General features: G+C 58.7%; 1 protein-coding gene across 8 annotated transcripts in view; it reads right to left on the bottom strand.

The window, feature by feature from the left end:
- Eps15l1 (epidermal growth factor receptor pathway substrate 15 like 1) overlaps nucleotides 1-11,193 on the bottom strand; it is a 35,729-nt gene extending 24,536 nt beyond the window's left edge. For 7 of the 8 annotated variants that reach the window (XM_013146493.3, XM_005001152.4, XM_013146494.3 and 4 more), the window contains exons 1-4: nucleotides 11,026-11,137; nucleotides 675-716; nucleotides 491-580; nucleotides 359-406 (exon numbers count right to left, since the gene is read on the bottom strand). In XM_013146493.3, the coding sequence (XP_013001947.1) occupies nucleotides 359-406; nucleotides 491-580; nucleotides 675-716; nucleotides 11,026-11,058 (213 nt within the window). In that variant the 5' untranslated portion in view covers nucleotides 11,059-11,137. Of the gene's footprint in view, nucleotides 1-358; nucleotides 407-490; nucleotides 581-674; nucleotides 717-10,089; nucleotides 10,259-11,025 lie in introns of all 8 variants that reach the window. The other variant, XM_005001151.3, reaches the window with a different exon arrangement.
- Nucleotides 11,194-12,107: the final 914 nt, after the last annotated feature.

Below are 12,107 nucleotides of genomic sequence, written 5' to 3'. Positions count from 1 at the left end.
TGCCCAAGGCACGCTCCGGATCCCCCAGTCCTGAGGGTGCACCCAGCGTTCTCACTGAGCTATGTCCCCAACCTTCTCCAAAACCTTTTACTTCAAGGATGGGGCTTCCTAGTGGCCAAGGCTAGATTCAAACTTGCAATCCTCCTCAGCCTCCTCCTGAGGAATGGGCATGGCAGGTGTGCACCACAGCATGTGACCACAACAGAAGGTCTTAAACTTTTCAGTCAGTGGTGAGGCTGCAAAGTACCAAGGCAGCCTGCAAGAGTACGGCCTGCCTGTGCCAGAGCCTCCTCCCCAGCGACCCCATATACCCCCAGCGAGGCCCCTCGGACACCCTCCTAGGCACAAGCACACGCACCTGCTTGTCCAGGAAGCCCTTCCCTTCTGGGTCAGCCAGGTCCCATATCTGCAGAGACACAGGGGGCCTGTGAGCAGGACACGCCAGGGCTGCCACAAGCAGGCAAAGACCCAGGCCACCCCATGCACCTACCTTCCCGAGGGTGCTGTCCGGCAGCCCTGACTTCTTCAGGAACAGCGCGGCCTCGCTCGCCCCAACTCTGCCCGTGTAGGCTGGGTCCACCTGGGGACAGGGGGAGGGGCAATGCATTACTAAGCCCTTGGCCTGCTACCTAGCCTGCCCCCACCCAGAACACCAGAAGCCCAGCTCCACTCACCTGCTTGTAGTAGGAGTCGTAGACCGGGTTCCCACCAGGCACCTGTAGCAAACCATAGACAGCAATCAGTAGACCTGTGGACCCCGCCCTGGACTCTGGGGCTCAAACCATCCACCTGTCTTGGCCTCCAGATGGAGGGATCACAGGCACAGGTCACCAAGCTGGCCCCAACAGCGTCACTGCCTAGCCAGACTGCAGAGACTGGGGCATGTAAAGGGCCAGGCTCCACCTCCAGGGACACTCGCCCTCCCCGGAGCAGAATCCTCAAGGCAGCCATGGCCACCTGTGCACGCTGGGCTTCCACTGCTGAGCAGGTGAGATGGGGCATGGGCATGGGCATGGACCTCATAACCATACAGTCCCACAGGGAAGGGACAGAGCCACCCACAGGAGCTTGGGACTCGCTCAGGAAGGAAGGGCCACAGAAACTGTCACAGCCCCACAGATAGACTCTGACCCACAAGGGGACATGGCACACGGAGCTTGGGTCAGGCCAGGACCCTGGGGTGCACCCGAGCCAGCGTGGAGGGGACAGAGAGCCCAGGAGACAGCACTGTAGAAGAGGTGTCCCCATAGCTGCTGAGGACCTGCACCACGGGGAAGGACACTGCTCAGTCGGGCTGCTAGGTGGGATGAGGACAAGGTTGGCAAAGCCACCCAGCTGCCAGTCGCCAGTGTAAACATGGGGCTGGGGCTGCTTTCTGGACAGAATTTAAGGGGACAGACATCCACACTGCCCAGCTCCACCAGGAAACAGAGGGGGCTGTGCTGGGACACACCTGTCATCCAGTGCCCTGGAGGCTGAGGCGAAAGGATTGCAAGTTCAAGCCCAGCCCAGCACTCAGTCACCTCGGGAGCCTTCAGCCCTCAAGCGCTGGACATGAATGCTGTTGAAGCCCCCAAAAGCTCTTAGGGATCAAGAGCCACAGCTGGGGGAAGCTGGCACCAAGCAAGGCTGCCTCGGTGTTGCAGGGGGCCCAGGCCCCAGGTACCTAAGGACACTGTGGGGCGTGGCCATGCAGGCTGCCTGCCCCCTGCTAGGCTAGCAGTCCTGGCCACACCACTAAACACACATTACATGCTCACCCGCTGGGGCCAGGGCTCCCTGAAACAGGTTCCCAGTCCCCCAGCAGCTGTGGTGTAAGAAGTACAAAAATGTACCAGATAGATGGGACATGGTAGAGCACAACCATGATCCCAGCACTCAGGAGGCTGTGGCAGGAGGATCGCTGTGAACTGATGCCAGTCTGGGCCACACAGTGAAACTTTTGTCTCCAAAAACAAAAATGAAACAAAAAGAAGGTACCAAACAGTATGCGAAAGTTCTCAGTAGTGCTGTAATTGTAGACATGACACCACTCACAGTAGAAAATCAATTTTTGGAATAAAGTTGTAATGACGCAACTCAGGAAACTCTCTGTCACCCAGTCTCTTCAGAATGGGAGACTTACCTGGGGCCTCTGCACTGTACACCCCTAGCCCTATGATTTGCATTTTTTAATGGAGTCCCCTAAGTCACCACACTGTTGGAGATGGGACAAGGAGGACCTGTGCAATCCTCCAGCCTCAGCCTCCAGAGTGCGCCTCGAGCCTGGCTGACTGTCTGCATCTCCCCAGCCATCTTACATGGTGCCCCAGGGGGACCTGAAGGCTCTGCATGAGTACTGGGGCTCTCCACCCACCCCCTCCACCCACCTCACTGTGTCCCAGGCACAGCCATTGCTTCGTGAGTTTATGGGGCGCAAGTGCGAGGTACCCACAGGTGGGTGCTGCTGCTGCCCTCAGGATGAGGCTGAGTTGGGGTTCTAAGTGCCCAGGCCCTGCTTGGCTCAGCATTCTGCCGCTGGCACATACAGGAATTCAGTTCCACTCTGGTGGCACTGGGGATGGACACTGGGGCCCAAGGTTCCCATGCAAGCAAGGGCTCCCAAGCCACAGCATGTGCTGGATTTGAGACACCAGACCCAGACTGCTTGGGCTGGGCTGAGCTGGGTGCACTGGTTGAAAGGTGTTCTCAGCACTAAAGACCTCCGATTCACCATAGGGTTAGCCAAGGTACATTGGCACTACGGCAGCTCCAGAGTGACAGCTGTGTGAGTGAGAGCAAGGGATGCATCCTAAGCACGCACGCACACACACACCAAGTGCCCAGCCCCACACTGACGTGTCTCTTTCCTTTCTCTAGCCAGGATCTCACTGAACTGCCCAGGCTGGCGCTGAGCTTGTTGTGGTACGCAGTCCTCTTGCCTCAGGCTCTTGTGTGTGGGGATTACACGCATGGGCCACACCTGACACACTGTACCTGACTTACCCTTCCCTGAATGGCGCAGGGCAGGTGATGGGAGTGACAGCTGGCAGGTGCAAGATGCAGGCAGCTTGGATATGCCTGGCCCAGGGCTTCCCTGAGCATAGTCACCTCGAAGCAGGATGGCTGGGCCGGCAACCAGACCTCCCAGCCCATGTGGTGGCAAAGCCACCACAGCCACCACTTCAGGAGATCCCCTCAGGTAGGGTGGCACCAACGTGCACTAGGCACAGAGCACACCTCTGCTCCGCACCCAGGGCAGGTTCTGAGGGAAGAGCGGCCTAGTGGGCAGGGTGGCCCAGTGCTGCTGGAGCTCCCTGGGTTTAGCCCACAGGACCAGAACCATGAGTGACAGAGTAACAGCACAGCTATACACAGGGAGAGAAAGGCCAACTGGGCATAGAGAGGCAGGGAGTGGAAAAGGCCCACTGTGTGGGCAATGGCAGTGTGAGGTGGGTTCAGGGCCCCAGCACCATGCTGGGAGCCAGAAGCCGTGCAGACACACTGCGTTTCCATGCAGACTGCCAGAGGCTCCGCCAAACACATTGCCCACACAGGTCCTGCTGGGCCTCCTCACCCCTGAGGTCCTGTGGAACCAGGCACCCCTGCCAGCTCAGCCCTTCGGGGGCTGAGGCAAGATACTTGCCCCAGGACCCGAGCCAGCCTGGATCACACAGCAAGGTCAGGTTCAGTATGGGGTACACCCAAGACCCTGTCCCCGAAACAAAACCAGAAACACAAGAGATCCAAGTCAGAGGTGCAGGCAGATAGAGGAGTAAAGATAGGCAGGAAGGGGCCGAGGAAGGCCCTATTCCTGACTGTCCAGGAAGCAAGGCTGGCTTGAAGGATACCCACTAGCCAGCCTTCCCACCTGTACCCTGGGGCTCTGCGTCACCACTGGCCCAGCGATTAGGTCACTGGACCAAATGAGGGTAGAAACCTGACCAGAAGACACAGAAAGAGATTCACAGCTTTCAAACAAATGCTTTGAGGCAAAACATCTTAACATGATTCATCTGGGAAAAAAAGCCCAGCTCTGCCTTCCTGTTCTCTCGGGGAACTGGGTCACCCTTTATCTCCAGGTGGCCGAGCTCTCCTCCCCAGGAACCATGGGGAAACTTTCTGAGCATTTACTCGATCCTGAGCTCCACTCCCCAAAACACACGCACACCCCCAGCACCAAACAAACCGAGCTTGGGGCTGGGGATTTAGCTCAGCGGCATAAGCACCTGCCTTGCAAGCAGGCAGTCGTGAGTTCGATCCCTGGTACCAACAAAAAAAAAAAAGTGTAAAAAAAAAAACACACCGAGCTTTCTCCAGCACCTGGGCCCAGCATCCTTTTTGTATGTGTGTACATTTACTTATTCATTTAGAGACAGGGTTGTGCCATGCAATCCAGGCTGCCCTTGAGCTCACTCTTTAACTCAGGCTGGCTTCAAACTTGCGGCGACCATCCTGCCTCAGCCTCCTGAGTGCTGGAATGTCAGATGTGTTCTACCATGCCCAGCTCCTGAGTGTATACTATTAACATTCTAATAAACACCTATATGCCTCTTTAAAAAAGTAACTGAATGTGGCCTGGCATAGTAGTGCACAACTATAATGAAAACACCCTAGGAAACTGAGGCAGGAGAATCACAAGTTTGAGTCCCATCTGGGCAATTTACGCAAAACTCTATCTCAAAAAAGCAGAGAGGCTGGGACTGTAGCTTAAAAGGCAAAGCACTCCACAGCTCAGTCTGGCCAAGGTGGCCAAGAAGCCCATGCTCAGCACGAAGAGCAGGCAGAGGAGGGAATGCAGCACTCCAGACCTGCCTCACTCTTGTGCCAACCGAACGGGGCACACACACACATACCCTGCTGCCTCTCCACCCATCTGGCATAGGTCACCTCCTGGCCTGGGGACCAGCCCCCTTAGGTGCCATCCCCATGTCCTGCTGCCCAGCTTGGAAAGGTTTGCCCCTCAGACAACTAAGGATACGCTGGCTGCCTGACCCTCTTGCATGCTGCCAGCATCTGCTCCGTTCTGCAGCGTTGGGGACAAAAGCCAGGACCCTGCCCACTAGGCCTGTGCTCCGGTCTGGCCAGGAGCCTGCCCGGTGCCCATGCCCACCCTAGGGGGTGCATTTTCCTCACCAAGGGCCAGCTGGCAGGGAGCCCAGGAGACTGCTCAGGCAAGGCTCAGGGCCCATGTGTCATTCCGGGATGTGGGAGGCAGAGGCAGGAGGATGGCTGTGAGTTCGAAGCCGGCCTGGGCTACATAGCAAAACCGTGTCTCAAAAAACAAACCACAAAGATGCCTTGGTCCCCATGACCAGCCCTACTATAGCACAGTGCCATGCACCAAGCTGGTCATGCCAGTGTGAATCTGTGTCCTCTCCCTTCTTGCTTCCTTGGGGCCTGGCCTCAAGCTCACCCTCCTGCCTCAGTCTCCTGAGCAGCCAGCACTGCCGGCATGGGGTAAGCCCCGCAGTGAAGTCAGTCCAAACACCAATGCAGAGGCCCGCCCTGGGAGAAAACACAGACCTGGGGCTTGGGCTGCCCAGCGCAGGGATAAGCTCTGCCATGAGCGTGTGCCCCAGAAGCACATGCCACTTTCCTGGTCTCTGTGGGTTCAGAATACAGCCAGGTACTCCCCACTGAGCTACTCGGCAGAGAGGCCATGTGCTCCAAGGCTGCTTCTTACGGCAGAGAAAGAACCCAAGCTAGGGCCCAGTACTGAGCTCATGTAGCACACACAGCCCTCCAGCCCTGGCCCCCTCAAGAAGAAGAGCAAGGTGCACAGGGGCCTTGACCATGTGCTGGCACCCAAGGATGGACAGCCCCTCCTCGCACTGCAGCACGCGCGAGAGGTGGCATGGGGACCCAGCAAGGGCAGCACCAGCGTGGCCTTGCTTCTCTGCAGGTGGCACCACACTCCCAGCTCCCCAGGATGCACTGCCCTCCCGAGCCTCCCTTCTGACCTACAGACCAGGGCAATACAGCAGGGCAGTAACCACTGTGTCCTATGTCCTGTGCAGCTGCTCAGTGTGCTCTGGAACCACAGTCCAGCAGGCCCTGTCGCTTCCTGTGGAATGCAGGGAGCAGCCAGAGTGGGGGCTCGAGCAGCCTGGGGGCCTGGTCTCAGCCAGATCAGTCCCTGCTGTGTCTCTAACTGCCCTGGTCCCACAGGGAGTTTTCTTCTCCTGCTTGCTCCCCCACCCAAGGGGGAGTGTCATGACCACTACCCTGCACAGTCTGTCACCAGCCCTATCTCGTCCCTGAAGTCCCCAGGTCAGCCCTCTGTGCTGCTTTAAGCCTGCACCACAGACAGTGTTGGCATCTACTCTGCGCCCCCAGCCCTCCAGAGAGGTCTGTGGCTCTCCCTGCCTCCCACCATGCACATCCAGCTCCTTCATCCAGGACGGCCACAGCAGGTGCGGACCCTGCTCCAGGCACAGGGCACATGAGCTGGCTGGCAAAAACCCCAAAGAAACCCTGAGAGGGATCTGCACCAGTGCATGCATCCATCCCCACTGGCGTGAACAAAAGACTTCCTCACATGCCTGTGGCCTCAGAGCAAGGCAGAGGCAGGAGGATCATAAGGCTGTGCCCACTGCAACAACTTACCAAGGCAATGTCTCAAAGTGAGCAAGCAGGGCTTGGGATGCAACTCCCAAGGAAGCCCCAGGCACTGACCTCCAGTCTCACAAAAGCACCAGAGCAGAGACAGGCTTCCTCTGCAAGGGGGGCCCAGCTGGCCCGAGGCAAAAGCCCGGGGCCAGGACGAGCCTCAAGCAAGTGCAGGAAGCAGAGCCTCAACAGGTGGCACCTGGGAAGGGGGCAGGTAGCAGGCAAGCCTCTCGATGGACAGACAGCAGACCAGAGGAGAAGCTGTGGGTCGAGTCTCCCTCTAACCCAGCATTCCTGAGGCTGAGGCAGGAAGGGAGACCAAGGGCAGGCTGAGCAGGGTACTGGGATCCTAACTCAGAAAACCAGAAAAGGAAGCCCACAGCCCAGCCCACATGGCAGGTAGCACCCAGCAGAAGTCAGGCGGCACAGTGGGACCTGCAGCCCTAGGCACCCCACAGCCTCGGAGCCCCAGTGATCATCTTTGGCCCAGTAATGACTCAGTCTAGGAATTCAAGCCAAGCAAGCACCAGTGGCCTCCTCCAGCGGGGTCACTTGTAGCCCAGGCACTGGCCCAGATACCTTCCTTCCAGACCCTACCTTCTTGCTTCCTCACAGGGGCGTGGCTTTCAGGCAGAACACGCCCTCCATGCCCTAAGCCGGCTAAGGGTCCAAGGTCCCTCTTCCAGGCTGTGGCATCCAAAGCCCAAGTGGAAGCCTCCCCTTCATCCACCCCAGCTCCCAAACCAGAAGCTGAACCGGGCCAGGAGGTAGGGCAGAGCCCACTTCCCCATCAGCCCCCAGGCAGGAAGTCAAGATGACAGGGCAGCTGGGCGCAGGCCAGATGAGTCCCTGGCCCTGAGTTCCATTCTCAGCACCACAAGAAATCAATCCCTTTAAACAGGTACCAGTAAGAAAAAAACCACAAGGCAGAAACATGAACCAGTGTCCCGGGGAGGCTTTAGGACTGGCTCCCATGCCCCCATGCTCCTCCGATGCACCTTACCTTGCCCAACAGATATAAATCAAACCAGGCACAGTAGATTGCTGTCATCCCAGCAATTTGAGAGGCTTTGGTATGATGGTAAGTTCACATCCACCCTGAGGAACCTGGCAACTCAGCCAGAGGCTTCCGAACACAAAGGCATGAGGGACACAGTCCAGTGTGTAGGCCCAGTAGAGGGGAATCAGACTGGAGCCCGGCTCTCTGCTACCCTGACCACAGCCAGCCACCATCCTGGGGCAGCTCAGAGCATGGTGAAATCCCTTCTCAGGTCGGCCAGAGAAGGGAGGGACAGGGACGCTGCTGTCGCCTGAGATGCCACTTTTATTCAGGGGTTGGGTGAGCAAACACCCCAGAGAAAGAAAGGGACAGGAGACACAGAAGCCCTGTTCCCATCCCCAGCACTCCAGACACCCTGGCGGGGCCCACAAGCCTCCTGCAGAGATGGGAGAAGGAGAAACTGACATGAAGGCCCCAGAGCTGTACCCGCTGTGTCCGCATCCAGTGAGGATCGGTTTCACCCTACAAAATGAACCTCTGTGACTCCCATACTCAAGAGGCTGAAGCAGGAGGATCGTGAGTTCCAGGCCTGCCTGGGCTATAGTACTCAAAGGGAAAGTGTTGCAGGGGTATTGCTGTCTTGGAGCTGGCTGCAGTGAAGGAGGTACTGCTGGAGATGGAGCAGTACCCAAGTGCAGGAGCAGCACCCAGAGAGGACGCCGCCTGAGGGTCAAGAGACCCTTTCCAAAGGAGCAGGTGGGGGAGCTCAGTACCTACTACCCACAGCTGGGCTGTTGGCCCATCAGCGTCCCCTGCAGCCTTCATTCAGCCTCTGCTGTCCTGGCCAGGGTCACCATCTGTGCCCCATGCCTGGGGGACAGGGACCTCTGGCATAGCTGCATGGAATAGGGGAGCATAAATAGTCCCAGCACAGAGAAGCCCTGAGAGGCCCATTCTGAGGGAGAAACCCGGCCCAGATAACACTCAGCCCTGCTTGGGGAAGAGGAAGTGGCCAACCGGATGTGTCAGACCCATGGATCCACTCATTCCCCCTGCAGCAATACTATGAGGTCTGTCCCCACCCAGGGTCCTGTCCCACAGAGAAGAAAAGCAGCGACGGGGCTGGGGATTTAGCTCAGCGGCATAAGCACCTGCCTTGCAAGCAGGCAGTCGTGAGTTCGATCCCTGGTACCAGTAAAAACAAAAAAGACCAAAAAAAAAGAAAAAAGAAAAGCAGCGTGAGCCTTGCAGAGAGGCCTGCTCAGTGGTCCAGCAGCCACCTCCTGGGTCCACAGCTATGAAGCATCCAACCTGGGGGGATCAGGGACATGCAGACATCAGGGGACCCTGCTGGAAACAAGTAGATGGACGGGCAGCTATAAGGAGCCCCAGAGGCCCAGGAAGAACCACCTCTGGCGGCCACTGTACATGGGGCAAGGGCAACAGACAATGCTTCTAGAAGAGGCTCAGTCAGCCTGGGGGAGCTGGTTAGGACAAAGAGCACGAGACCTGGGTGGGACGGCAGGACAGCAGGGTAGGCAGCAGTGAACACATCAGGAGAGGATAGAGGTGGACGAAGCAAGAGGAGCTGCACACAGAAGCAGAGGATTCAGGGATTCCTGGAGTCCCCACTCATGGGACCTCTGTCACCTCATGGATCAGGACCTGGCTCAGCAGCCACCATGCCAGGGACACGAGGATGCTTAAGACACACGCATGTAACAAGTACACAACTCTGCGGCGCTCAAAGATGTCAGCTAATACAGACAGTCGTGAGTTCGATCCCCGGTACCAGTAAAAATGAAAAAGACAAAAAAAAAAAAAAAAAAAAAAAAAAAGATGTCAGCTATTGTCATCATCCAGTCCAAACGAGGGCCACTCCCAAAATTAGGCAGGAAGTCAGAAAAGGAACCCTACACACAAAAAATTTAAAAATGCAGCAGTGCTTCCTCACTCACTGAGTTCAGGTGAGCCAAACCTCCCCCGACAACCCTGTAGTGCTTAGCTATTAATAATGATACCTAGTGGTACTGTAATCCCAATGCTTGGCAGGCTGAGGCAGGAGCATTGCTGCGAGTCAGATGCCAGCCTGGGGTACAAAGTGAGCTGAAGGCCAATCTGAACTGCAGAGTGACGCCTTGTCTCAAAAAGACCCAGTAGGGGCAGGGGATCTAGCTTAGTGGCACAGTGCCTGCCTGACAAGCATGAGTTCATATTTGATTCCCAGTACAGGAAAAAACAAAACAAAACAAAACACAAGGACCCAATAATAATAATAACAATACCTAATGGCAAATGCAGAGGCAGGTGTCTGTAGTCGCAGTTACTCAGAATGCCGAAGTAGGATAGTTTAAAGGCCAGCCTGGACTACACAGGCAGACTTCACCCCTAACCCAGTTACGCCTAGGTTCTGCAGGCCTAGGTTCTGCAGGACACTCGGAGGTTTCCAGAACACTTTAGAATCTGTTACAAGAATGTGTTACTCAATAACCACTGACCTCCAGCACCATTCATTTAGCGACAGGGCTGCAAAGTGGCTGGTTCTTGCAAGACCTAACAAGCACGCACGTCTGCCTGCTCAGACCAGGGACGGCGCCTGGCAACTATCAGCTCCCCTCCGGCTTGGCATCCACACCTGCTGCGGTCCTCGCTCCCAAACGACCACATCTGGTAGGGATTAAAGGGTGATAATGACTGCAGCAGCCCTGAGTGCTTCCCGGGTGCCACGCACCCAGGGCTCCCCGCGTTCCGCCCTCGCAGTGGTCCCCCGTGCCGGCCCCATTCTCCGGAACGATGTGGCCGGGAGCGTCACCCAAGGACACTGGGACAGGAGGAGACGGCCCGAGACCGGACACACCACACCTGCCCCCGCGTCCGCCCTCGCCGGCAGCGCGCGGTGCCGAGGGAGCCCGGCAAAGTGCTTGCTCATGTGGGGGTCGGGACCAACAAAAGCGGCAGCGGCGAGCGGGCTCGGGGGCTCCGCGGATCGGGATCTTGCGACCCGAGGCGGCGCGCTCGCGCGGGGAGGACGCGAGGGAATGAATGAATGCCCTCCCGGGGGCCCGCGGATCACCCTACGCTCCCGGCTCACGCCCCGACCCTGCCCCTCCGCGGAGACACGGGGCACCCAAGGACACGCGACCCGCCTTTCTGGGTTGCGAGGGGACGGGGAGCTCACGCAGAGCCCGCGCCAGAGCCGGCAGAGGCCGCGGCGTGCCGGGGGAAGCGCGCTCCCCTCGCCCTCCTGATGCCGCGGCGGGGGCGACGGGGCCCGCGCCGTGAGGGTCGCCGTGCGCGCGGCCGCGGCCCGGCTGGCCTGTCACCCTCTGGCCCCCCGCCCCTCGGCCGCACAGACCCGCCTGGGCCGCTGACCCCCGCCCCCCAGCACTCCCGCCCCAGCCTCCCCGGCCCCGCCCAGCGCCGGCAGCCCGTACCTGCTGGGAGACGGGGACGAGCGGCGCCGCCATCTTCCCGCGAACTCGGGCTCCGAGCGCCGGGAGGCGGGGCCACAACCACGCTTGCGCGCTGCTGCAGGTGCGGTGCGCGCGCAACCCTGGCAAAAGGGGCTGACCCGAAGACGCGGAGGCGCCTGCGTGGTCGGGCCGTGAGGGCGGGGTCGCGCACGCACCATGGCCTCAGGGGACGGGGCTGAGACCCCTGCAGAGCTGGCCTGTCACCCGGCCGCGTGCCGCACTGGGGCAGCTGTCCACTCCCTGCACAACCCCTTCCCGCCCCGCCTCCGGTTCTTTGTTGCTGCCGGCCTGGCAGGGGCTGCGCCGTGGTCACAGCTGGAGGGAGGCGATCTCGCCGCATCCGCGGGACCTCTGCGCCGCTTCCCAGGCGCCCCCCTGACAAGCGCTGACCGACCCTCTGCACCCAGGCCCCTCCCAAGGACAGGGCTGCCAAGCGCTGCCCTCACACGGGAGAAGCTTGCCAGAGAGCCCAGCCCATGACGCTGCTTTCAGCAAAACGTCTCCCTGCCACTGACAACACAATCCCTCCAGGTCCACACGGCAAGGACGAGGCTCAGCTGACCACAGCAGCCCTGGTTGGGTGTGTCCCGAAGAGATGCCTCCCTGCACAGGCCACCCCCTCCTCTCCAGTGTCCCACCAGGGCTGCTTCAGCAGCATTGCAACTGGTTGGTTTTCATGCCAGTCTGATAAACAATGTGCTTTATGATTCACTCAACCACCGTTCAGCCACCCGAACAGCTGGAACACTGGACAGCCCTCTCCCTACAGTCAGACAATAGTCTGGAGCTGGGATCTCCCAAGGGCTTGTGAAACCCACCCTGAGGGTCTGGCTTCCTTGCAGATGGGGTAAGGTTCTTGCATCTGGCATTGCTAGCAAATGTCCAGGTGAACCACCACGGGTCCACTGGAGGCTGACTCAGTCACCAGCGAGTCTCAGGTAGAAGGTGCTTCACAGCAACACTGAGGTAACACCAAAGCTCAAGAGTGCGCAGTGGTCAGCTCTCCCATGGCAGAGACATCACACTGGGACCCATAACCTAGA

Source organism: Cavia porcellus, unplaced genomic scaffold, assembly GCF_034190915.1.
Source record: "Cavia porcellus strain 051 isolate PalLab524CR breed Dunkin Hartley unplaced genomic scaffold, mCavPor4.1 scaffold_17, whole genome shotgun sequence".
Taxonomy (NCBI): Eukaryota; Metazoa; Chordata; class Mammalia; order Rodentia; family Caviidae; genus Cavia; species Cavia porcellus.
Note: the sequence above shows the minus strand (reverse complement) of the source record. Positions and strands in the feature narration are given on the sequence as shown.